The sequence below is a fragment of the Montipora capricornis genome, chromosome 1 (genome assembly GCF_036669925.1).
Source record: "Montipora capricornis isolate CH-2021 chromosome 1, ASM3666992v2, whole genome shotgun sequence".
In the NCBI taxonomy this organism is placed as follows: Eukaryota; Metazoa; Cnidaria; class Anthozoa; order Scleractinia; family Acroporidae; genus Montipora; species Montipora capricornis.
Genome location: NC_090883.1, coordinates 29,440,517 through 29,467,170, shown reverse-complemented (window position 1 = coordinate 29,467,170; position 26,654 = coordinate 29,440,517). Strand labels below are relative to the sequence as shown.

At 38.6% G+C, this 26,654-nt stretch overlaps 1 protein-coding gene across 2 annotated transcripts in view; it reads right to left on the bottom strand.

Annotated features, from left to right (window-relative positions):
* LOC138037960 (kinesin heavy chain-like) overlaps positions 1-26,218 on the bottom strand; it is a 37,865-nt gene extending 11,647 nt beyond the window's left edge. For both annotated transcript variants that reach the window (XM_068883795.1, XM_068883801.1), the window contains exons 1-22: positions 25,791-26,218; positions 25,601-25,688; positions 21,813-21,886; positions 19,669-19,773; positions 18,773-18,821; positions 17,901-17,956; positions 16,730-16,817; positions 16,198-16,322; positions 15,002-15,106; positions 14,240-14,297; positions 13,364-13,454; positions 12,211-12,359; positions 11,102-11,274; positions 10,200-10,475; positions 9,385-9,489; positions 9,236-9,280; positions 7,824-7,922; positions 5,902-5,997; positions 5,231-5,348; positions 4,662-4,738; positions 1,240-1,349; positions 335-374 (exon numbers count right to left, since the gene is read on the bottom strand). In XM_068883795.1, the coding sequence (XP_068739896.1) occupies positions 335-374; positions 1,240-1,349; positions 4,662-4,738; positions 5,231-5,348; positions 5,902-5,997; positions 7,824-7,922; positions 9,236-9,280; positions 9,385-9,489; positions 10,200-10,475; positions 11,102-11,274; positions 12,211-12,359; positions 13,364-13,454; positions 14,240-14,297; positions 15,002-15,106; positions 16,198-16,322; positions 16,730-16,817; positions 17,901-17,956; positions 18,773-18,821; positions 19,669-19,773; positions 21,813-21,886; positions 25,601-25,688; positions 25,791-25,919 (2,256 nt within the window). In that variant the 5' untranslated portion in view covers positions 25,920-26,218. The remainder of the gene's footprint in view (positions 1-334; positions 375-1,239; positions 1,350-4,661; positions 4,739-5,230; positions 5,349-5,901; positions 5,998-7,823; positions 7,923-9,235; positions 9,281-9,384; positions 9,490-10,199; positions 10,476-11,101; positions 11,275-12,210; positions 12,360-13,363; positions 13,455-14,239; positions 14,298-15,001; positions 15,107-16,197; positions 16,323-16,729; positions 16,818-17,900; positions 17,957-18,772; positions 18,822-19,668; positions 19,774-21,812; positions 21,887-25,600; positions 25,689-25,790) is intronic.
* Between the last annotated feature and the right edge of the window lie 436 nt (positions 26,219-26,654).

The following is a 26,654-nucleotide window of genomic DNA, read 5'->3' as shown; positions in this document are numbered from 1 at the left end:
TAGTCCACAAGTTGGGTGATACTAAAAGGAACTATCCGTAAGGGTAGACAATAGAGAGAAATAGCATCGGGAAACGCTCAAGACCTCAGGCACAGTTGCCATTAATATACAAAATAAAGCTCTGAGTTTTTCGTAACAGGTTGGTTGCTACATTTTACGAAACCGTGGCAATGATTCACTATTCTAACTTTTTGCTCTCTTTTTTTAGTTCGTCCTCGATAACTGTGGCTCAGAGTCAATAAATGACAGAAATGAATAAAGTTTCGTTGACGTTTGGCTAACTACAATTTTAGCCAGACGCCACTCGGTCGGTGAATAATGTATAGATACTAACCATGAGGTGGTCTCTCTCTAAAGACTGCTTTTGATTAGCTCTATAAGGAACACGGATTATGTATAGGTTAGAAACTAAAATAAAAGACAGTCTACACCATCCCGCGCAATTATCCCTCACCCAAGCTTTAATCCCGCGGGTACGCGGGTTAGAACGGACCACTGTGGCCCTACTGGCGAACGCCCGTGTTAAGAAAGCCTTTTGAATTGTTTGGCGTGACCATTGATTCAATCGCTGAAAGATCGTGGATTGCCCGCTAGCGTAAGGATATGCGAACTACAGGCAGCATATTTTGGTTTGGGGAAACTTAAAGAAATAAAGGCGAGTAGTCGAAGAGTAAAAGCAGTTGTTTTCACCTTTACATCGTTTATAGTAGGCCATTTCTGAGTTCATGTCTGCCTCCTCCTCAAAGCGAATCTAAGTGCGAAGTTTTTCTTACGAAAATTAGTTTTCATTCATATGTAAAGTACAAGTTATTACCATCACAAAAACTTCGCACTTAGACTCGCTCTGAAGAGGAGGCAGCCATGAACTCGGAAGTGGTCTATTAAACTCTACGACAAGAACCTGACGTTACCGGCATGCCGGATATTGTAAAATGCAACGAGAAAATTTGTGTTCAATTAGCTTGATGAAAAGTAACGTGATTACTTGTAGAATGGACTTGTCGAGTTAAAGCAGTGCAAAAGAGAATAGGTCTTACTTATCCAAGGCGTCAGCGTCCTCGTTGCTTACGTTTTGAGTTTTGACCACAAAACTCGTTTGATTCCGGTCAATTTCAGACTTTCCCGATAAAGCACGAGTTTCGTTAGGGACTCAAACAATGAAGCGGGAAAAAGCGGGAATTAGAGAGCACTTAAGAACAGCTCTTGACATCTAAATGAAAGCTGTTACATGCTACTTACTCCTTCATCGAAGCGATAACTCCCTGTTGTGATTCAATCTCGTCTCTAAGGCTCGAAAGTTGTTTCTGGTGAGCTTCTAGGTGGCTTATCATCTGTTTCTCAAGTGCAGACTGAAAGAAAACGCGAGTTACATCAATATTGGTATTCTTTGAGCGGAATGGCGTCCATATACTGACAAGCCGTTGAGCATGGAGTATTTACCAAACTTGTTCACTGACGATGTCATCTAGTTTGTAACAAGATCCTAAATAAGCATGGCAAACTCGAAACGACGTACAGACTTTCGCTAACACACGTAGGAAGAAAAGCCCATGGGTGAATTTGTTCCCAAACCTTCCTCAAAAATAACATCTATCGGCCTTAATCAGACCATCAACAAGATTATTACAGAACGAGATTTAAAAAAACTGGACTGTGAATTGTTTTTGTTTTTTATAAATTTTCTTGCTTAAAATAAGCACATTCTCAATGCCTGAAATTTATTTCGAGGTTTGTAAAGAAAAGGTTATTTTAGGACTACTGCACTTTACAAAGTGAGCAATAAAGTTCATGAAAATGCACAATTTGTGAAAGACCACGAGATGGAAAAAAACCGAAAGCCGTTTAGTCAAGGCGCGAGCTTCCAAGCGATCAAGCGCTCGGGCCCCCGATCAGCTAACCGACTTTGGCCGACTGCGCACGATTTAAAGTTGGTTAAGTGGAGAAAGTAAACAAAACAACAACGCTGCTACAGGTCAAGAAACAAAACAACCGGAAGCTATTTGCCAAAACGCATGTAAATCCAACACAAGACACAAGACAAGTTCAAGGGCGAAACACCTTATTCCAAAATGGCCGCCATTTTGCAGGCCGTCTCTGCAATGAACCAAATATCTCGGATTTTGATAGGCACTTCAGATTGTCGAGATTGCATACACGAAGCAATACGGAACGATCTTGACAAATTTCACGTGTTTGCCACTACCAATAAGCTCGATTTCCTGCCGTTTTGGGAGCCCGCGTTCCTTGCCCCACACCATCGTTGGGAGGAAGATGACACGTGACTCCCAAAACGGCTGGAAATCGAGCCTACACCACCAATGGAAAACGTATTTTCAAATTTTAATCAATAACTCTGGAAAAAAAGTCTATCTGATGCAAGGTCAAATGTCTGCAAGCGATTTTAAATCCCATGAAGCTCGTAACTCTATACGCAGGAATTCTACAAGTAGCTGGCCAAACATTGTGTCCGAACTAGCTTAAGTACCGAGTAATCCATGTTCTTTGGGCGTGATAAGGAAACGCAGCTCTATTTGAATCTTACACACGATAAAATCATTATAAATACTGAGACATAAACACTTCAACGGCTTACTCACTCGTGGTATAACATTTTGTAAAACATCCTCAATTGCTTCGTTCAAAGAATCTAAAATATCTTCAATTGATGAAGATTCCCCGTGATCCAAAAATCGCCAAGCAAGACTATTGTCTAGAAACCTCCGTCCAGCGCAAGGAATGTGTTGACCCATGATGTTCGTGTGAAACATGCAAAAATCAAGTGATTTCAAAACTCTTCCAGCCTAAAACGGCCGTTTTGCAATTCACAAATACGATTTTACAGCTCTGGCAAAAGCTTTCTCTGGGATTTTCTCAAAAGAAAAAAAATCCTGTCTCGACACACGACTGAAAATGTGATTTGCAATTCAAATCAGGAAGAAAGACGAATCAAACATTAGCAGGCAATTTAGTGAAAATTGTCGCCAAAACTTCAAAGATAACTGAAATAGCAATAAATAACCCCAAACAATTTGGACTGCGGCGAACACTTTTTTTATTAGAACGTCTAATTTTGGGACTGAGGCTGAAAGGTTTTTTTTTTTTTTGCGATTTGAGCCTGAAAGCGTTACTAACATGTTCTTAAAGTTGTGTGGTATACAAAGTTCGACTACAAACTGAGTTGTGTTTCAGCGTATCGTGCAATAAGAACTTGAAACCAGGCACATTGCCAATGTTAAAAGACGTTTTTGTGTTAATTGTTCTGTTAGACTCATGTTTTACTTTTTTTCTGACCTTCATTTATACTACTCACAAAGCGAAAAAAAAAAACAACAACAAATGACCAAAACATGACTTTCTTAACTGACAATCAGCCTGGATATGTTCTTAGTATGTTGTCACAGTAAACATTTCGGTTAATCTTAGCCTCAGGAACTTTCTTATAAAAAGGATTCTTATAAAAGAGAGTACACCTTTGTCAAGAGGAAGTACTGCTAATTAACGATGAAAAAATGGCCATTTTATTTCCATTACTATGAAAGATTTTTAGAAGAATAATGAAAAATGAAAGCTAATGATAGCAATGTTGAAATGACACTTGAGAGTAAGAAATCTCAGAGGCCCTGTTTGTTGTACCAATGTGAATAAGTAACTCTGTCTAAAGCATCTAAAATTTAAGTAGCCTGTGCAAAGCCGCCCGCTCTCCTCAAACCAATTTCTTTTAGGAGATCAGGCGCCGGTACACAGGCTAAAATTTAAATGGAAACTAAAAAGGGAATCCAGAAAGATAGTTCAAAGTTTAAGTTCATTTTGTCTCGATTCTGAGTGCTGTCGAGCCAAAACAGATGTAGATACTTCGGTCAATCAATCACAGAAGAGAACAAAATCAAATAATCAAACAAACGCTACCTACAATTTTGGACAGATTTAAATGGAACAGAAATGCCCATTGATGAAGGATGAGGGCCAAAACGCGCCATTTCCAATCATTGATTTTGGGGGAGGGGTAATCTGTCCAAGATTGTACATGCAAAAAGGAGGTCCGTACCACGTGCAAGCAATTAACAATTTCTTTTATGACGGTTTTTTTCAACTGGTTAATGATAACATCACAGTCAAGCGAAATTGTTTCCCCTTACCGGTACCCCCAAAAAGCCATTACAAAATGGTTGGTGTAAGGCGCAGTTTACAGGGAAGGAGGGAATTTTTACCCGAGGAAGAGCGAAGGACATTCTAACGAAAAAAAGGCAACATACATTTTTAGACATAAGCAACAACCTGCACAGGTCAGCTGCTACTCTGATTTCGCCATTACGCCTGACGGTGTCTACGAAATATGATCGTTCGCAAGTACAGACCGGCGAACATATGACTGAATAAGACGGACTTATTCGCAAAAACAACTTCAAATAATATCGCTAGTAAAAGTGTAGTATCCCAAAGCCAGTGTTTACTTTGGGAGTCAGTTATAAAGAGTAGACTTTTTCGCTGTCGCTGAAATATATCTGATTCAACCTTCCTCACATTTCGTTTGTCTAACGATGTGGGGGTGGGTGTGTGTGGGGGGGGGGGGGGGAAGCGATAACGCTGGTTTCTCTGTGTTCGCACAGATAATTAATTTTGAAATATTGTAGTAAAACGATTAAGAGGAGTGTCTATGATACCTGTATTTCGCCAGCTGTATGAAGCAAACCAGCATGCTCTTCTTCCTTGTCTTTGAGGGCCAAAGCGTGCATTTGAGCTGCGAAATAACCACATGTAAAACACAATCAAAATCAGAAAGGGGAACTCGAGTACTTTCCTTAAAGACAGCAAAAATGAGCGAAATAGAATTTGTGCTCTTTCATTAGAAAAGAGGCGAGGAATTTTAAGATTTACTCCACAAACACGTTCGGTCTGCTACCTTGCGCAACGCATAAAAAACAAGCGCGATTTTCGGTGCACTTAAACGTTTCAATGAACATCAATTGTCCCAGAAGTCGTGGATGTCCATGGCGGGTCCATAGCCAGGGTCTAAATTACACCCCCCATAACAAAGTGCATATTCTCTCAAAAGATATCTATTCATTCTTTTTCTGCTAATAAGGAGAATCGTTTTGCAAATCAATAAGATGATTATTTTCTTTATTCTTACGACGAACATATTTGGTTATAAACTGCTATTATTGGGAAAAATTATACGCTGGTAAGCCTTAACAAACAACGTAGCCATTAAATGGGCAAACCAACCTACCTTTGGCCTTCAGCTTTGCTATCTCTTCATTCAAAGAGTCTACAGCTTCTTCTAAAATTCTTTTCTTTGATTCCATTTCCCTCATATCTGTTTCCAGTGTCTTCATTTTGGCTTCGTACTAAAAATATTACAATACTCTAACAAGTTACTAAAAAAAATCCTGGAGATCACAAATCATCGGCATAGCTAATATCACAGGAAAATTCACCGCCTGACGAGAGAATTCCACGTTAACTTTCACGCGAAAAACCGATAACGCGCGAATCGCGAAGCGATGAGTGCGATAACGGTTTTTCAAGTGAAATTTAACGTGGAATTCCCTTGTCAGGTGGTGATATTTTCCTTGAATCGCATAGTTTTTCAAAGATGACGCCATTTAATTTACCTTTTGGCGAATGTTGCAGTAATAAATACGCGCTACAAAAGTCATTTTAAAGAGCGGTCTCGACTGTCAGAAGCCAAGAAAATTTTCTTCTTCCTTACTACCCCCACGGTTTTCCATTGTAATTGAAAATATAGTTGTTTCCAATTTTTGCCTCCGTTGCTACGTAAGGCCACGCGTTGCTACGGTGCAATATCGGTCAGCCTCATTTTCCCCTCTTAACACCTCGTCTTGATAGCCAATCAGATGGCGAGAATTCCCCTGAGTATGCGATTCTACTTAAAATTACCTGCGACATAAGAAGCTGTGCAGTGTTCAGTTCTTTGTTCTTTCCATCCAGCGATGATTTCAAATCACTTTCTACCTTTTCTAGGTTGACGAAGTGCTAAAGGATTAAAATAAAAGAAGATGCCATAAGAAGACTTGGTATGGTAACTCAGTTTGGTGAAAGGGTTACTTTCAAAAGGAACTGAGGCCTGGGGCTGCGTCGGTGGGGGACTGAACCCACATGTGTGCAGAAATTCCCCTAATTTGATGCACGCGGATTTCAATAAGCGTCACGAAGTGTCCCCTCGTGTTTCGGTTTGGGTTGGGGTGAGATAGCTAACGGATAGCGGCTGCCAACGGCGTCTGTATATGCCGAGGTCCGGTCTCTACCACAGATCCATAACTTGTAAAGCGCATTTGAATATGCATATAGGAAATGTGCTATATAAAGTCATTACCATTAACATTGACAATTAACGTCACAAAGTTTCCTCCAAGTGCTGCTTGTGAAGTAAGGATAAGCAGCTACATTTACCCTAAGCTAAAAATATCGCTAACCTTTACCCTTAACTTATGGTTGGAAATAGGTACTGTCGCAAAGGTTTGACATGAAGGATACTTCGTGTTGGATGTCAAAATTGGGCGTGAATCAAATTATGTGGACATGAGTGGGCATAAGTGGAGTGAAACACGAAAATTTGCATTTCACTCTGACCAAAGACTAACGCTCCAAACGTTTAACGTCTGCTCACGAACCTCAGTATGGTACATGTACGATGGTTAATTAACCCTTGTCAATCTATTTAATAAAACAAAATTTTCGTAATTCATCTGGGTGTTGGCGTGTGAACAGTCACAATGCTTGTGCTCCTAGATTTCACGAGCATGAAATTCTTCCTTTCAATAAAGTTAAGTGGATTCTAGGTTACAATCGCTGCATTTCAGATTTGTGGACCAAGACTCCACAGGAAGCCCAACTGTGTCTCAAGTTGAATACCACTGTCATTGCAATCCTCCTAATTGTTCTTACATTGTTCGCAAAGCTAATGGTGAAGCCCGTTTGGTCAGGGACAACAAGCCACGACTTTGCTTTGACAAGCGTTGGGGGTTAGGGGGCACCAGGTGCCCATACCCCATTACCCGGAGCCTCCATCTTCCATATTAACCAATTGAGTCAACCCTTTCCCGTATCTTTATATTTTAAGAAGCACCTCGCAGGGGGGGCTTTAGGGGGTGTTTTCACAATAGCCAATCATAAGAGACCTATGGTCAATCCATTTATTACGTCACATACGTATGTCACGTATGTGAACCACTTCACGTATGCTCTCAGTCACATACGTCAAAATACAGTGGTTCTACAAATAGAAAGTTACGAGAAAGGGTTCACTCAAGCGTACAATACAAATGGAAGCTCCAGATAATGGGCACCTGGGGGGACTTAATGGACACGTCGGCAAGCAATTGTGGTAAAAACAACAATCTCCTCTTTTTCGAGAAAAACGAAAACAAAAGGTAACAGGTAACAGGGAGATGATGATGGCGATGGTGACGATGTTGACGATGCTGGGGAGCAGGGGTGGTGCAGTGGTGAGAGCACTCGCCTGCCACCAATGTGGCCCAGGTTCGATTCCCGGACCCGACGCTATAAGTGGATTGAGTTTGTGTTGGTTCTCTTCACTGCTTCGATGGTTTTTCTCGGGGTTCTCCGGTTTTCTCCCCTCAGCAAAAACCGGCATACAGCTGATTCCAGCTGGCTGTAAGCTGTGCTCCAAGATCTAACATGAACCGTATAGCGGCTGCCAGAGGCGCCATTGTATGCTTTCGGTTCGACCTTGTTGAGCTGCGTCGTTGCTGTACTATGCGACGGCGATTAGCTGTGACAATTATTACCCTTGACAATTATCATTATCTATGTTTGTCGTAGGGACGTCTGAAACTTACCACTGAAAGGGTTTTAACTTCGGACTTGATTTTGTTTACATACAATCTTGCTACTGTGAAGTCTTCATCCAATTTGCCACTACAGTCAATGTTGGGTTTCTGCAAACACAAGGTTGGAGAGGAACAAATTAGCCAGTAAGTAACGCAGCCACAGTTCTGGACAAAAAGAGATGACTTTTTCCGACTTTTTGGGCCATAATCTGGAAAGAAGCAAATCTCACGATCATGGGTTTGAATCCCGTTTAAGCCTGGATTTTTTCTGGCTTTCTTCTCACTGCGATGATCTTCTTGATTTGAAGTGCAGGAGGCAGTGCTATGGAAAGCCATAGCGTTCTTCAACCTCGTCCCAAGGGTCTCTCGTCTTCCCGCTCCAAGGAAGGGAAGAAGAGAGACCCCGGGGACGAGCTTGAACTTTCTTACGTAACCTTATTTTTTTTGGTCTTGGTATTTTTATCTTGTTACAAGTATGGTTTTGTCATTATGTAGTGAGTTTTTGTCATTATGTGACGAGGTTTGATGGTTACGTGTTGCGTTTCCATCATGATGTGTTGAGGTCTTCTTTTGACGTGCTGTGTTTACATTTTATGTGGTGAGGTTCTTTCATGACGTCGACGGTTTCTCCCTTTATGTGATTATAAATGCAGCACGTCAAAAAAAGACCTCAACACATCAGGATGGAAACACAACACGAAACCAGCAAACCTCGTCACATAATCACAAAACCACACCACATAATAATGTTGCCACAGTACACTGTGACAAAACTCCCAAAATGACAAGACAAAACTTCAAGACCAAAAAAAATAAGGTTACATAAGGAAGTTATGGCTTTCCATACAGTGAGGCCCAGTGGTTAGGGTGCTTGCCTTGAGATCCTGAGATCCCGGGTTCAAGACACGTTCTGACCACTCGTTGAATTTGATCCTGGTAGTCCCTGGTTCAACTTCTCAGCTGCACTTGTAAATAGCCAACTAGCTTTCCTCCGGCCAGTTGGGATTCTTAACAGTTGTTGTTGAATGTTCTGTTCTGTCGCGATTGTGTTTCATTGGCCCTGGAAAGCCCCTATGGGGAGTGATCAATTAAGAGTGTAGTGTAGTGTAGTGTAGTGTAGTGTATTATAGTAGTGTAGTGGTATTGCCTCCGCTTATCACTTGAGCACGTTGCGAGGTTAGGTAAGCTTGTTACTTCAGCAAGAGATCATTGCAAGAGACTTGTTCCTAACATAGCCTACTACATGAAGTTCTTCATGTGATCTTGGCAGTCCAAAGCTAAACTTTTGCATACCATTGAGCGGTTTTCACGTTATATCATGACCGCCAGGTTGCTGGACCAGCAGTAACTGCACATTACACCACTGTCAGCTAAGTCTCCAGAGATTGGTTGAAAACCACCTATAATCTTTTTAGTTTTACCTTTATTTCAGCAGCATTTCCTCCTATGACATTCCCAATTTCACCCTACAGTAAATTTTAACAAAACAAACAAAATTCAAATGATTAAAAGATGTGTGAAAAACGGGTAAATAGGAGGCACTAATTATCTTAATCTTGCAATCGCTTACCAAATCGGACAACAAGCTGTTCATCATCTCTGCCAGTCGTTTTCGTAATACTGATGTTGTATCCTTAATCTCGCCCAACTCTTTGGAAACTTTGTCCAGCATTGTCTGTTAAGAAAAGCAACAGCTTAGCTTGGCAAACAGCTTCGTGTGTTTGCCCCGGGCCTGCAGCAAAGTCAATTCAAATGTCCAGGCTTGAGGCATTTATGGCGAAACATCAATTTTTTTGAAATTTAAACATACTGTTTTAAACCTAACCCTAAGACAAAATCTTGTAAAAGTTGCAATCAAGGCTTCAAAAACCCTTTTCACAGAACAAAGAATTTTGTTGATATTGTTAAATTAAATTGATATTTTTAAATAATAAGTATCGAATTTATAACCTCAATTCAATTTCTAGCTATATAGCCTAAGGAGCAATCCCTCGAACTTATAGTTTTATATATATGCATATAGATTTTCAAATTTTACATAGAGTCTTGTAAGTAACACCAATATACCTTGTTTTTTGGTGTACTTGTAATAAAGTTATTATTCAGTGTACATCTTAACTGTATTGAAGCTTGATCTTTCAACGACCAATCTGCAGTGATTGAAAGCGGTTCTACATTCTAAGTGTTTTGATTTGCTCTAAACTATGAATTGACTTTTTGGGAAACATCTCCAAGAGGATGTCAGTGTCTCCAAAGGTCAAAGGTGAATTGACAAAAGTCTACTCGCTACTCATTAAGTTTCTCAAGTCAGTCTGGTATGTCCACAGACCTGAAGTAACTGCTAGTCGTAATTATCAACCCAGTGTATAATCTTGAAGTTGGCACCTGTTTCTGAGATAATTCCTCAGTCAGCTTGTCATTATCCTTCGTCTTCGTCTCCACTTCTTGCAGTTTTTGGTCATAATTGACAGCCAACTCTTCCAGTGCTTGAAGGACCTCTTTGACTTCGGTTTTGGAAGTCTCGCTTTCACTTTGCATGGAGTTAATCTGTGACTGAAGCTTTTCCGAATCAACTTGATTGGACTTCAATGATTCTTCTTGTTCAGCGAGTTGATCCTTCAATTGGTTGATTAACCGTGCTTGCTTCTGAATCTCGTCATCCTAGATAAAAAGCGCATGTTTAGGAAGCTAAGTGTATGATCGGAAAACTAAAAAAAATAATGTCATTAACAGGGCAAAGTGAAAATCTATAGACAATAGCGAGGATTCCAAAATCCAACATCGCAGACAGTTGTAACTGTGGTTACAAAGGAAGTTTTCAAGTAAAGCTATGATCCCCGCAGTTATGGACGAAATATTAGCGATTGCGTAGAGAAGACTGAAAAAATTCAGGACTTCAACCGGCTTTGAACCCGTGACCCCGCGATACCCGTTCGACGCTGGCTCAGTTGGTTAGAGCGTCGCACCGGTATCGCGAGATCACAGGTTTAAACCCTGTTGAAGTCCTGAATTTTTCAGGCTAATCTCTATGCAATTGCTAAAATTGCGTCCATAACTGCGAGGATCATTGCCTTACTTGATTTCATATCCGCAGTTCAGTGCATGATTCACTTCATATATCATTTAGTTCAAAGAAGTTTTGAAAACAGAGTTTTTACAGTGGGTAGTAATATTTGTACACCATTGATGTTTGGGTTGCTAATAATATTACTAAAGCTTACCAGGGGAAGTGGGGGAGATCACTGCTTCCCACATTGGTCAAAAGTGATATTTTCTTCAGGTCTCACCTTCTCATCCAGCTGCATGTAGAGTTTTGATTTTTCGTCTTCAAACTTTTTTCTCTCCTTATCACTGACAGCAGGCTGGGCCGGTTGATCCAACAGAGCAAGACTCTCAAAAACTTGAGAGTTGCGATTGTCTTTCGCATTTAGCATACGCTCGTCTTCCGGAACCGTCTCACCTGTTAAAAATTGCATCAAGGGAGTATGTTGGTCAGTGAAGCTAAAGCCATTTCTCTTCTGACAAATTACTGATTTGTTTTATTAAATACAATCATTATTCAAAGAAACGTATAATTATACATGTACTGTACAATGTATTTGACAATTACTTAAAATTGCAGATGAATGCGAGAATCATTTCTCTGTTTCACAATTATTATTCTAAGCAAAATCGATAAAATTACATGTATGCGATTAATTCAGGGGTTCCAAAAAAATTTGAAACTGGTGGTTAGTTTGAGTAGGAGTAAATGACTGTATCAACTGGGGGTCTATGGCTCCTTTCTCTAGGGGGTGTCTGGGGGGCACATCATTTTTCAAAGAATACTCCCAAATGCCACATTTCAAAAACTTATGATTTATTTATGATGTTTAGATGACTTCCTGTTGTGGTTGTCCAAATGAGTTATAATCAAGTAGGTTTGAAAAAATCTGCCTTCAATTTCGTCATTTTAGGATAAAAGTGGCTGACATGCCCACGCGTTTCGTCAACTGTTGTACTTACTGGAGTCTGCTTACGAGCCAAGTGGCCCATTAAGCCGGAGCTTATCCCGGTTTCTGTAGCATGAAGCGACTATGAGTATTTCTACTCCCCCCTGGATGGGATGCCAGTCCATCGCAGGGTTACCCCCAGCAATTTCGCCAGTACCCATTCATGCACCTGGGTAGAGAGAGGCACAGTGAGAGTAAAGTGTCTCGCCCAAGAACACAACACAATGTCCCCGGGCAGGACCCAAACCCGAACCACTCGATCCAGAGTCGAGCACACAACCATGAGGCCACTGCGCCTCCCACAGAAACCACTGTTAATTATAGTAATGTTCATGAAAATGAATCATATTTTGTTGATTCTTGCAACAAAACCTATCTAAAAAAGAAAAACATCCTTTGGCTACCTTTACGCCATCTTTGTAACTCCAGTTCGTATTTACTTATTGCCCCTCGCAGCTTGGAGACCTTTTCCTTTTCCTTCTCATAACGTCGTTTCCATTCCTCAGCAGTAAGTTCTTCGTTGACAACCACAACATTCTTGATAGTCTTGGCTCTGAAAATTCCAGTTAAATATGGTTATGCAAACAATTTTGAATAATTATTCTTTTGAAGTTTCCATACATTTTTGTGATCTGCATGGCATGTTTTGGGTAGGCTTTCATGTACCGGATTAAAATGGCGGAGGTCAAAAGAACCATTCGTTATTCCAATTAGGCCTTGGTACATGCAATAGGCCATTTCCGAGTTCATGTCTGCCTCCTCTTCGAAGCGAGTCTAAGTGCGAAGTTTTTGTGATGGTAATCAGTTCTACTTTACATATGAATGAAAGCTAATTTTCATAAGAAAAACTTCGCACTTAGACTCGCTTTAAAGAGGAGGCAGACATGAACTCGGAAATGGCCTATGAGGAATTGTTATGTTCGCTTTGTTCTTTTGCTTGATGGAAATTAATTATTTTGGATCCAGTGTATGAAAGACCAGCCCAAGTTTTAGACAAAAGAGAGAAGAGATCCTCAAACATTTTAAGCAATAGACCATTAATTTTTACAGTGGAGTGCTTAGTTACCTGGCCTATGAATTAAAGTGATGCCACAGTTGACCTTGCTTTGATAGAAATCTCACTGCTCAACCTCGTCCCCAGGGTGCTCCACAAAAGGGAAGAAGAGAGACCCTGGGGACGAGGTTACTCACTGCTTTCATGTAAATTCCAGCCTCACTTTCATTCAAAGGCCAGGTAACTAAGTAAATAACTGTAAAATGGTCTGTTATTTCTTATTGGTTACAAAGGAACTGTGGCACTTTCTCCTCAGCTGTCTCAAGAGGCTAAAATGTTGGTCTTGCTGAGTTTAACACACAACTCCCTGCAGAGCAATTCCATGTTCAGCCACCCGAGCCAACCCATGAACGACTGATAAGACGATGTTCGCAGATTGGAGAACAAATGATTGCACCATTGCAAGGTAAACTTGAACCTATTTCAGTGTACCTTCATTATGTTCATGTACTGTCATTATTGGAGAAAAGTACAATGTTTATGTTTTTGAACCAAAAACCTACCTCTGGCCAAACATAAGCGTTGACCGTGTTTCTTGCTCATTGAAAGAAGATGGTGAACAGCAGATAATTATGGTTGTCCTTGCATTACCACCTGAAATAAAAATACAAAGCAAAGAATACAATTTTCCTTAAATTGAGGACTAAAAGGAGAACAGAAACACACACTGAATTACTAGTTTCAGTAAATGTCTTTTCCAAAAGAGTGTTGACAGTTCTATAATGTATATTAGCAAGGGTCAACATTTTCTCTTGCATTTCTGTTTATCATACAATAAAATTCAGGCAATTCTCTTTCAATTTATTTATATTATCTCTACAGTCAATCAACTTACATTGTACATAGTAGTCATAAAACACATGGTTGTTAATTTTGAGAGGCCGACTTCCAGAAAAAACCACCAACAACTTAACAGTGTCAGCTGGCTGCTCTGCTGCATTGTTGATTTATAAATTTTACATTTTTCCTTATTTTTCACCTCCTACTTTTCAAACCAACCTTGTTGGCATCAACACAATGAAATTATGTGCCAATATTACATCACTCGCTGCAAAAATAAATAACAAGGAATGGAAAAGACTGCCTGAATGCAGTTGATCCAGTCAGGGCGTGAACTTTTGCACAGTTGTTTACGGTGAAAACTTCTGACAATCCGGCAAAATACATTACTCCTTTGCAAAAATTAATATGCCACCAATACTCCTACAACTTAAGTCTCATTCAAAATAACAAGAAAAAAATTAATTCTATGCAACAGGCAAACAATGGTTATTTAAATCTGGCAAAGGGTCTATGCAATCATCTACGAGGCCCTCTGTAATAATCGCAAAGACCTCTAGTAACTTAATAACTCTTTAAAATGAGCATCTGTGACCTACCAAGACTTTCCTGTAATATTCTCGTCATTTTACTATCCCTGTATGGAACATGGGTTTTCTTTAAAAGAAAAAGATAATAAAATATGTTTTTATTCTTGTTATTATTACCGAAAATTGATATCAATTTTGTAAAATTTTTTTCCCAATTATCTGGTCATAAATGACCTCTGAACTAGAACTGAATCACAAAACACTATCATAAAAACTGATATATGAAATGTTCGTTAGATCTTTCAGATAATAAAATCAGGATTTTGTCTTAGGGAGTCCCATGGCCCCCTTTCCTGTGGGAGCTAAGGCAGGACAAAATTAGAGGGTTTCATGTATTTACATGAGACCGGATTTATTCAGACTGACGAAGGCAAAGGTCAATAAAATTGACGGCTTTGAAAGGGCTCTGAATACAACTTTGGTAAACTGTTTTCATTCAATTGAAGAAGAAAAGAGCTGGAGTATTCACTGGAACCATAGAAAGACTGCTACCTTAAGTTTGTTTCGCTCGTGGCATCCTTGTCCACCCAAATGGGTGCATTTGCATGGCTTTTCATGCACAAATTCTATTTTTCTTGCAGGAATCATGCAAGGGCGCGGCCTGCTGAGAACACCGTGCATGTGTGGCCACTGTCCAATATAGTGGACCATAATCTACAATGCTCCTTTTTTCTAGTTCAATTTGTAGCCCTCGTGCGAATTTAAACTGGAAAATGCACAGACTATAACTTAAATACTATAATGACAGTAAATAGTAGCCATCAAACTTACTGTCCCTTCCGCCAAAGCAGAAATAACATTCCCTAAAGCAGACAAGGACTTGTTGATGTTTTTTGCTTCATCAAGAACTGCTCCCTCTGCCCCTGTTTTGCTGACCTATAATTATAATGAATATGATAACTAATATTATTACGTTAATCGATCGACTACTGATCGATAAATTATTCTCAGGAATTTAATGCTATAAAATATCTATTAATAGGAAATTTTGCCACAATTGCTTGTAATCTTGCAATCTGATTGGCAAATTTGCCGTTGTTGATGAGAGTCTAGACAAAGCTGTATGGGTCATGCTGGAGTCATTTTGTCACGCAATTTAATAGCCAATCAGGAACGCCCATTTCGGGAAATAAACCAATTATATTGCCAGAAAGTTACGGACAACGCTTGCTCTTTCTTTGTGTCATGATTTTGGTCACGCTCAAATCGAAAGTGATTCAGCATTGTCTGTACTCTTACCAACAACAATATTCATCATCACAGTAGTCAAAATTTGTTGTGGACTCACGAGGTGCAGCTGACATTTTGAGCATTAATTTTATTTAGACTTTGGCTATAACACAGAGATGATGCTTTATAGTTTAATGTCACAACACTCTCACAAAGAGCAAAATTATTATGATTCCACTATTTTTTATCCCATCTTTATACTGTAGTCAATTGATTTACATCAATTAAATTGATAGAACCCTATTTATGTGTGCTTCACCTACCCAGTGGGGTAGTACCCCTTTTTTTGGAAAAAAACTGTACCATTGCTCGACAGTTAAAAAAATCAATCAATACGCAAATATACGTTGTTATAGCAAGGGTTCAAAATAGTAAACTCCTCCTTATACACATCATTGACTGATGCACATGACCATCTAAGAGAAACTCAAAGTATTAAAGCATAACACTCAAGCAGGTATAATTAGGAACAGTGTAAGACCATTTCATAGAAACAAAAACTTATGTTGAGAAACCAATTGAAACCATTTTCAAGACTATTAATTTTTCAAAGCAAGTGACTAGTAAGAATTCATCCAGTTGGTAAGAGAAGAATTTAAACCCACGGCATTCGCATGAAAATCCAACATGCACAGTTCCACACCCTTTCCTCACGGTCAGTCACATTAAGTTTTTATTTGTGCAGCACATCAAACAGGAAATACAGGGGCATTGAGTGTTTAAGCACACTGACAGACCTTTTCAGATCCAGCTAAATCCACCAAATAGAGTTTCCCGCTAAGCTTCTTGTTTGTTTCTACATTTTCTTGCTTGATATGAAGTAGGAAAATACTATGACTTCTTGAGCTGTGCTCATTCATGTCTGTGAAAGGACCAAAAGAAATTTCAGCAACAACAGTTCAAAAATTAGAACATCTGAATAACTACCCTAGTCGCTTTGACAACAAAAAAAGACAGAGAGAGAGACCCAGACCTGCTTAGCAGATTTGTGAAAATAGGAGTCCATTATTGTTTATTGGACCTTTAGACTTTAGTCTGTTCCAAAATGATTTATTCTGTTGTTATTTTAGACACGATTCTTTTCAAATCTTAACGTTCCTGCCATAAAATTCTGATTTCTAGCTTGTTTGATTGTCACTAATATTATTATTTGCCTGGTCTCTTGATCCCAGATACTTTCACTGCGAAATCATTAATTTAGAAGATACAACTGTATTGGGATTAGGGAGAATCGTAATAAGTTCAGGTACAGTGTACATATCATCTTACTTGTGACTGCCACATGCCGATTTGCTTTTCCTTCATCAATAATTTCCATGACTTCTTCAGGACTGGAGACAAATCTTTCACTAGCACCCTTAAGAAAAACCATTTACTTAGACTGAGACAATTATTATTGTGAGATTACAAGTTAACAACACTGACCAATCATTATTATTCTGGACTGTACTGCAAATGGAGAAAGACTGCTGGATATACTATTATGTAACTTTATGAAACCATATTACATGCTAAGATCCTTGCTCTAGTCCCAAACATACAGTGCAGGCATTGAACAACATGGCAACAGCATTGTTTAGTTCAACAAAATTTGCTCCATTCCCTGATTTACGTGTACGTAAAAACTCATCCAAACATGAATGATGATCCAAGATGGCTAAAAACAGTGATGGCATAAAATGAGGGATTTTTCGGTGGAAAAGTGAAGGAGTATCTTAAGAAATCGGGAGACATCAAAGGATTGTCCAGGGCGAAAGACATTCTGAATGCATCATTGATTGAATAAGGAATATTCGCATGTGCTTTAGAGCGAGTTTCAATCAAGTGTCATAAAACCAAAACCAAAGTAATTACTTTGGCCAATCAAAAAGGACGGAGACAATCCGATAAACCAATCAAAACTCGAAGTAATTACACGTACATGTAGCTGACACAAAGCAAGGGAAAATGTGCATGCGCGAGCCACGATTGGTTTCGGTTTCTCTTCTTATTGGTTGAAAAAGTGGTGCCCGAACTTTGAACCAATCACTGAATGAAGTAATCATAAACCAAAGCAATTCGCAAATTACTTTTGACACTCAATTGAAAACTGCTCTAAAGTACCACTCCTTTCCTGGCGCAGCCTTGTGTTTTGAAAACCAATCAGCAAGAGCTAAGAGCTTAGTTCCCTGCTTGAATGTAGAATAAAGATTGTGCAGTTTGTTGATGATCATTACTAGATTAAATATCATCAGTCTGTCTTCTACACAGGTTGTGCACAAATTACTAACCAATGAATTGTCCCCTAGGAGTGAGACTACTCTGATTTTACTCTGTCTAACCCCGATTTTACTTTGTGTAATGTCAGACAACTTTAGGCATCATCTGGGGACGTCCTAGCGCATTTTTGAGGTGACAATGCGTTAGTACAGCTTTATTTATTAATAATTATATTTCGTACCTTTACATAAGGAACCCTGTTTTTGTCTTCATGAACAGCAAGGTTTGTTTTAGTGACTGAAGAGAAAAACATATGACAACATGCTCTTAACTATAAACAGTGAAATGAAAAACAGTTTTAAGGGAGTAAATGAACACAGACGTAAAAAACAGTACAGTGAGTGAAGTCAATGTTGAAGAAAAAAAGTAACAACAAATTGTGCCTCCAGAGGTTTCATTAGAAGCCGAAAACCAGCTAATTCCGTTGGCTACTAATTAAGTTATATGTATAGCCGCCTCCTTTTTCGATAAAAGAATTACAATATTTTCACCATTTCGATTTACTTTAATAAATAAAACAACTCCATGTTTATCAAGGAACCTTTTGCTGTTTGTTCTGCTTTGTTTTAGACGTTGGATGTTTTTATGAATTCCTACAGCTGTAGTTATTTGCAGTCGCTCTAGCCACTCGCCGAGGTGATTCTTTGCAGTCCGCCATGTTAGGTGAATAGAGTACAAAGACTGGTGTCAAATAATATTGCCTCAATCACATTCAAGGCTTCTGGTTTTCCACGTGTTGTTTATTTAAAAAGGAAGACAAAACAAGCTGCAGTCGATATTTTGTCATGTTTCAACAAGAGATCGAGAGTGCAAATAAATTGTCCTCTAATTTGGCCATGTGCAGCTACGTGTTAATAAATTTTTGTGACTGATGTTGATGCCCAGATTGCTGGAAATGCCATTTCCGACCTGCTAGATTTCAAAATTTTCTGGTGGATCATGCCCCCAGACCTTCCTACTACAGTAGGGAAAAGGGGCCACAACCACCTACACTGTATTTACCAAAACCAGCCATTTACTAATTTAAAAATACTTAATAATTATGTGTCTCACCATCCAAAAGATCTCTAATCTTGTCAAGGTAAATTTCAAAATAAGAAACCTACATAGGATAAAAGGAGAATGTATAAATTCAATGATTAATATACCCTGAAGTAAAATGACAGCATTTAAAACAAGAAGACAGTCGTTTAAGGCTAGGGAAAGAAGGACTTTATCCATCTATCCAGTGTAATGTTTCATATGCCTTCCTCAAATAATTGATTGTTGAAGAAAAAAGCCTCTGTTTACACAGGGTTGCCACTATAAAGGCCAGTGACACACTAGGCACACCTGACGATTTGATACGATCAAAGCAAATTTCCCCTCCACATTTGTTTCCAGGCTTCTCTTCTATTTCATCTGTCCACCATGCTGCGCTGTTGTCCACTATTTTTGTGTAGTGACGCGATAAAATCATAGGGTCTTATTAGTTGAAACCTTCAGCATCAAATCGTAGGAGCAGGTGGCACACTAGGAGAATTGCAGTGAATTTAATCGCAGATACTGTATCTGACAAGCTACATGGACATGTAGATTGTGGAGATTTTATACCCTGATTGCAGAAAATCGCAATTGCAGTAACAGGCACACTAGCCAATTTTCGCCAATTGTGTTGCTGGCTTAATGTGTCCCGGATTTCTTACATGGACTTGACAGCACACATGTACGGTGTATGTGGGTTGAGCCTGTTGGCAGTCTACTCTGTTCTGAGAGGTTTTTCCCTGGGTACTTCCCCCTCTCATTAAAATCCTTGTTTGATTTGTCCTGTTTCCATCTCATTTGACAGTAATTTCAATTATTTATTTGATTTATAGCCTCCTAAATTAGAAGAGCACTTGTGCTAGGGCATTTATTAAGTAACTTTAGCCTTCACAAAAATGCATGTAAAAGAAAAAAAAGATACAAACCTTAATGTGAAACTCCAAATTTTCATCCATGTTGTAAATATAATTAAATATATCTTGGACAATTCGTGGAATGATCCCCTGATTAAGAGGGTCATTAAGATCACCCTGCAAAGCATTATACTCTTCATTATTATAGTTGTGCCAATGGGTATGATCTTTAACACTAGCCTTTGAACCTGAAGTTGGTTACTATGGTACGTAGATGAAACACTTACATGCAAAAGAATGCACATGTATAACATTAAACAGCATGGTTCAATGTACAATTCTTGATTAATTACAGCTGTACATGAGAGGTTATAGTTAAACCCTTTGTAACCCAAACTTAGTGTTTTACTCTGTCTAGCGCCAGACAATTTTGCTCATCAATGGGGAACCCCCAAGAGTCAATGGGTTAAATGTGATCCAAAACATAAGACAGAGAGAAGTTCATTGACAATGAATATCAATAATGATGGACAAAGTAAAATTCAAGAATTGTGTTCAAAGGTTGATGGGGATGTCACCAAACTACAGTAATTAAGTTGAAAGGATGAGGCTAATCTCCAAAATATGCATTTAATTCTTCAAAAGTCTAATTCAGTGTACTCACTTGGCTATTCTTTCTCAATTTCTTTAGAGGACCGGTCCTCATAAAAAGAGTGCACTTTCAGCTGTTGCAAAAGTTTACTGTAACAGTGAAGTGAAATGTGACATTGTGTTGCAAAATACATGAAAATTGAGCCCTCAATCGTTTCATGGGAAATACCTCGTGGTCAAAGATGGCGCCAAAACTTGAGATTTCATTGCTAAGGAAAGCTGCATGTTTATTCCTCATTTTCTGGAAGTTTCCATTGAACAAAAAGCGATCCAAGAACGAAAGTACTTTTTATGATATAACATTTGATGGCATTCTTGAAAAGGCATTATTATTACAGTGCAACGCGCCTTACCGTGGCCAACCAACAAACTTTTACATTTGACAACCCACGCATAAATACGTCAACTCAACAACCCATGCAACAGTGTTCAAATTACAACCGTACGAACTTTGCAAGGGGGCATGACTGTCAATGAAATTCGCACATCCTGATTGGCGGACAATTTGTAAAAAACTTTGTCAGGTGGCTAAGGTAAGGTGCGTGGAGTTACCGTAGTTATTCGGTTATAAGGCGCCCTCGGTTATAAGACGCACCCCAAACTTTGCAATTTAATCAAGCTAAGTTCTCAAACTAAAAATTACGCGAAAATACTCGGTTATAAGACGCACTAAAAAATTGAGAGTTATCAAAAGGACGTGATGAATTTGAGAACAATAATTATTATCCTTACACAATTGGCATGAGAACTCTTTTTGTTAATGTAAACAAAGTGAAAAGTGAAAAGGTCAAACAAAAGCTAAAAGTTACACCTGAAATGATAAACATACAACGCATAAACTTTTATTTGAACCTTCCGACTTAATAAATAGTCAGAGTTCAGACTTCAGACTTCAAGCGAAAGCGAATGGCGAAAAACTCCCACCGAAAGGCATATTCAAGGGTGTTCGAAAGCTGAATATCAACACGCCATCAAGGATGCAAATTTCAGTGCACAAGAAAGGCTGGATGAACGAAAAAGGTATGTTTTATCTCTTTGTTCAGAGAAGAAACTTTTCATGTGAGCGACAAACACGATTCTCGGAATTCGAAACAAGGTTCGAACGATTGTATTGTTGTCATGGGTATCACGTTACTGAGCACGTGCTTTTGGGCATGTATACAAATTTTCGTTTGTTTGCTTTTCTCTTGAAGTCATTTAGTGTGCTAAAGGTCTCTAAAAGCACTATTCTTTTTTTTAATTGACAACTAGTGTCCTTTTTTTGTGTTGTTTAAACTGCAAGTTCTTCTCAAATTGTGATCTTAGGATTTTGTTGCGCAAAAATACTTGGCTACAAGACGCACCCCAATTTTAGCACTAACTTGCCACCCAAAGACAGATTTTTCTTGAAAAACCGTGCGCCTTATAACCGAATAACTACGGTATATTCATCCAGAAGGGTTTTTGTCATCTGGGACAACCGGACGACTGCGAATGTAGATCCCTGCTGCCACACAATAAATTATTTGTGTCTGGTATTACCCGTAGGTATAGTAAAATCTGTAAGTGTCAATGTTTTGATTTACCTCCATAGTATGGGTTTTACCACTTGACGTCTGTCCATATGCAAATATTGTTCCATTATAACCATTAAGCACATCTGTAAGAAAGTTACACATACAGTAGTTACTTGATAACACAAACAGTATTACTGTAGTTCGTAGCTGCATGCAGGAGTAGTTTCGCTCACAGGGTTGCCATGGATACCTCCCTACTAGGCCTGAAATGTGCGGGCAGCCTGAAACCTTTAAGGCACCAGTTCCCAAGCTCATCTGTTGGCGATGAGTTAAACTTACAACAAAAGCAGTGTAGTTGGAAAATCGGAAAATTTTATCAATAATGATGTTGAAGATGATGATGATGACGGCTACAATAAAAAAAATGGCCACAGGCGATCAAAATGCATGATAAAAACTCATCACACTTTATAATGGTAAGAATTGAATCCTACTATCTATACTCACGCCATGAGTCGAGTTAAGTAAAGCTGATGATACATGGAAGGCCTTCCATTGAAGGCTACAGCCTGACAGCCGAAAGCTCGAAAGTTTTAACTGTATATAGCCAGTGAACCTTTTTTTTTTTTATTTTTAAAATGAACGGTAATGTAAATTTACAATAGGGTCTTGAGAAGAGCAGATGAGAAATAACTTGAAGAAATAAAACAACATTTTAAAATTACTTTTTACAAGACATGTTTCGACATACTTATGCCATCTTCAAAAACAAATTAAATGGATTAGCTAAGATACTTAGATACTAGCATAACACTGCAGTTGCAGTCGAAAATTCAGTTAGATACTATCGTTGCAACAAAGCTGTTAAAAAGGAAAAAATGAAAAAGAAAAAGATCGTTGTAATTTAAAACTGAATAACCAACGAGACTAAACTGAAAGAGATAAGCCAAAATGTTGTAGTTGTTGATTAAGAGTAGGACTGTTCCATTTGATATGCAAAGCTTCTTTTATTTTAATTTTGGCTGAGTCTAATATTGTGGAACATTTAGTGGACCAAGAGTTTCGACGAGCTTTTGATGACGGGAGATGTTTGAATACATGAGAGGCCTTGTCCGAAATGAGGTGCTCATGAACATGAGTAGAGATATGACGAGTGGTTTCACCAATGTAACTGGCATTACATCCAGCACAAGTAAATTTATACACTACATGGGAGAGGAGACCCTGTGGCACAAAATCTTTCACAATATATAAACAACTGTTTTACTTTGAAAGAAGAAAAAAACAACTTAATGTCAATATTCATGCAATACATTCTGAGTAATTTCTTGAGCCTTTTTTAAAATACCAATTTCTTGTTTTTTTGCATTTTTTTGGAAACAATAAAATAAATATATTAATTGTTTGAAATGAGACATTACTTCAATTCCACAAATTAAAACATTACACAACATAATTCATAACACAACTAAGGTCCACATTAATTACTTCAGATTATTATTAGTACAATTTCAAAGAGACAGACCAACAAGCTAGAGAAAGAAACAACACTTTTATACAAAATGCCTGTACTTCTTCTAACCAACATCAATCCTTGAATTCCTCGTAATTTTCTCTCTCCACGAAAGTAAGAGGGGCAGTTTTGTACATGTGTTTACACTGTTCTTAAAGCTGACTTTTTTTTGTCTCTGCAGGAGGTTTTCATTGGTGTCATGAGCAAGGAACAGTGCAACCACTGCAATAATTAAGAGGTTCTTTTTTTTCATTCATTCTTTCTTGCCTTTTTTATTGTTTTTCCGTCATTCTCCTCTTTCCTTCTTCCTTTCCTGTTCTTTTCTTTTTCCAAATAACTGGCTGTTTATTTTGGAAAATATAGCTTTTAAAGGCAGGAAGTTGAATTACCGGTAAACGTTAAATGGTTGCTATCAAATTAAGTTGTTGGTCCAGCTGGATGCGATGGCAATTTTTTTCCAAGGCAAAAAAATAAAAAGCACACGGTTCTCTGTATTTCTCCACTCAAGGCTTTGAAGAGCCTGTCGTTTGACACGCATGTAATCTTTGTTTATAGATTTCCTGATAAATTCAAGTCCTTGATTACGCGCGAATGTTATGACCTTCTAATGGTTAAGTTATTTACATAGGGACCGTTCTTTCGAATTATTTCCGTGGAAACAATTCAATTTGCATTCAAGTATGTGTGAAGGTCGACGTGTACAGTGTTTCTCCGAAATGTACAAATGTACTTTACAAATCAGCCAAAACTGTGAATAATTATGCAAAAGACAAAACTCGCACGAAAATCGAACACTTGATCGCCAAGTTGGCAAGCAAGAAATAAAAACAAACTACTCTCGATCTAGACATCTTTTATGGTAACTTAATGTCCTCATTTCCCCGATAAGCAGAAAGCCCCAATTTAGTTAAAGATGTCTCGAGCTGTAAGTTTCGGGAGATCAGATAAACCTAAATCAAATTAAAATACAACGGGGAAAATTTTCAAAATATTCGCACGTGTAATTTCGAGATCCAATATATCAAAAAGAAGATTAAGACCAGTCTGTAAGAAATGAGTTTACATCAGGCGAGATTTACGAGTTTTCAATCCGTGAATATGTGAAGGCAGAGACGTTTAAACTTATCGAGAATCTGCATACAAAAGAGATTACATAAAGCAAAAAAAGCGCGTAACATTCCAGATAAGGCGATTCAAAACCTAAGTGAACAAACAAAAAATCACCGCTCTCTCGAAAAATCACTTTGAAGCTAACCGCGTTTACCTCAGAAGACAGGCAAACTATATAAGATATACGAAACTGGTGTGAAAAAGACATAAACCTTTCCTACTTAGTTGAACTAAAGCTAAACTGACCTTGGAACAAGTGATTAAACAGTGAAGATATCTTGCAAGAAGACCAATACTTGACTAACATTTTTATCTCCGTTATTAATTACTGCAAGCCTTCAATATACCACGACTGATTTTCCAACAAAACGAATTATTCCATACCCTTCTTACTGTCAAAGTTATAGCTAGCTACATCTATACCTACACGAGTTAACGTAATTGTGTCCTTGGAAAAAGTTATTATAAGGAGAATACACCTAGTTCAGACAGACATATTTACGTTTCGACAGCTAATAGCTTTGCATTAGCAACAAAGAGGAATCAGATACGTGTTTCATGAGCCGACGATAGAAAATCAAAGCATTGGTAACCTTAAATAAGTTAATAATACAAGAAACTTAGGAAAAAGGAAATAGCGACAACCGATTGAAATTGACCCATCTTTGCGACCATGTAATAATTGTAAACATACAGGAGAGAAAAGTCAATTTCTAATTTGCCCAAGCCTACAATTATTAACAATTATTCCTAAGGCAAAAATAACTCAAATCTGAGAATCTCCTAAACTATATAATTTTTAACTCGTTTGTGAGCAATATTAAGCAAAACATTAAGCTTAACTCCGCATCGTGAAATCGAAATTGATTTGAAGATCGAAGACATTAAACGGGACGAAAGCCAAACGTTTTAACACCGAGCATAAAATTCCATCACAACAACTCGAGAGTTACTTAACGTTGAAGAATAACGAGGAGGATCGTTGGATGACGATACAAAGAGTGCGATGACTGGTGCACTGAGTTAACATGTAGGCAATTAAAGCTCGAAAGAATCGGAGAGGATATTTTCACGATTACAATATTAGCCTCAAATGTTTTCACAATTTCCCATGTATAACAACAGACCGCCGGATCAAAGGGTAGAGCATCGCGAATATTATTTGAGTCTCAAATGAAAGAAGAAACCGCACCTAAACTGCAAAAAGAAAGTTTAGAAAACACCAGATACTAACCTTGAACAATAACCTGCGCTGCTTCTATGTAAACCCGTTCTTGCGTGGTAGTCGGTTTAAAAACGCGATCAAACGTGAATGTCCGTCCCTGAAACACATCAAGCCACAGTAAAAGTTGTCAAACGCAAATTTTTTAAGACAACGCTAATTTTCGCGGATAAGTGCTAGTTATAACGTAGTGTTGGCTCACCCCATGAACGCACGTATCTGTGGTTGGAATTGACACAATACTTTGTCCTCCTGCCCGAATTTCTGCCGAAGATTGCGGCCGAAACCGAGAAAAAACCTTTATATTACATTCTCTGGGGTCAGGATTCATGGTTGTAGCTTAGAAATCTCAATAGATCCCAGACGATTCACACTGTATGAGCAACGTTCTTGTCCGGCCCTTTGGCAAATATTTCATTTCTTGAGCAACACATATTGCCGGTTAACTCAGTCCATCGCACCAAACGCTATTAAAATGGCCCGTTGATTCATTCAAAGGTAGATTTAGTGATCGAACGGTGTTTCAGACAACTTAACGCGAATTCTTGAGGTTATTTCGAGGCCATTTTTCCAGGTTTTGCTTTCATTTCACATTACCAACTGTTGTCGGCCATAACCTTCACTGTCGTAAGGCATTGTGGGTAGGCATGTTAAATGGCTGCTCGAACTCACATGCCAATCAAATTAACCGAATGTAAACAATACACAAAAAGACTGTAAACAACAGCACGATCGTCAAAGGCAAAGAGTTGTCATCATCTAGGCAATGAACGCATTGTTATTATTGCAGCGCAGGAGGGAATGACTTCAAAAGAAGATTGCATTGCCGTTGTAAAAATCACCATAAATACACGTTTCGCGTAAGGATGCTTAAATAGGAGCCGGAAGGAAGTCGGAAAAATCAGGGAAGTTCACCCTTCAATCGTGAAGACCTTGGCCGCTTAGTTGTCGCAAAATCACATAAGTAAAATAACCATGATTTTTTTTTTTCGGACTGAAACAACCGCTTTTTAAATGTAATAGAAACCAGGGCAGGGACAACGTAACGCTAGCTTAACCTCTTTCC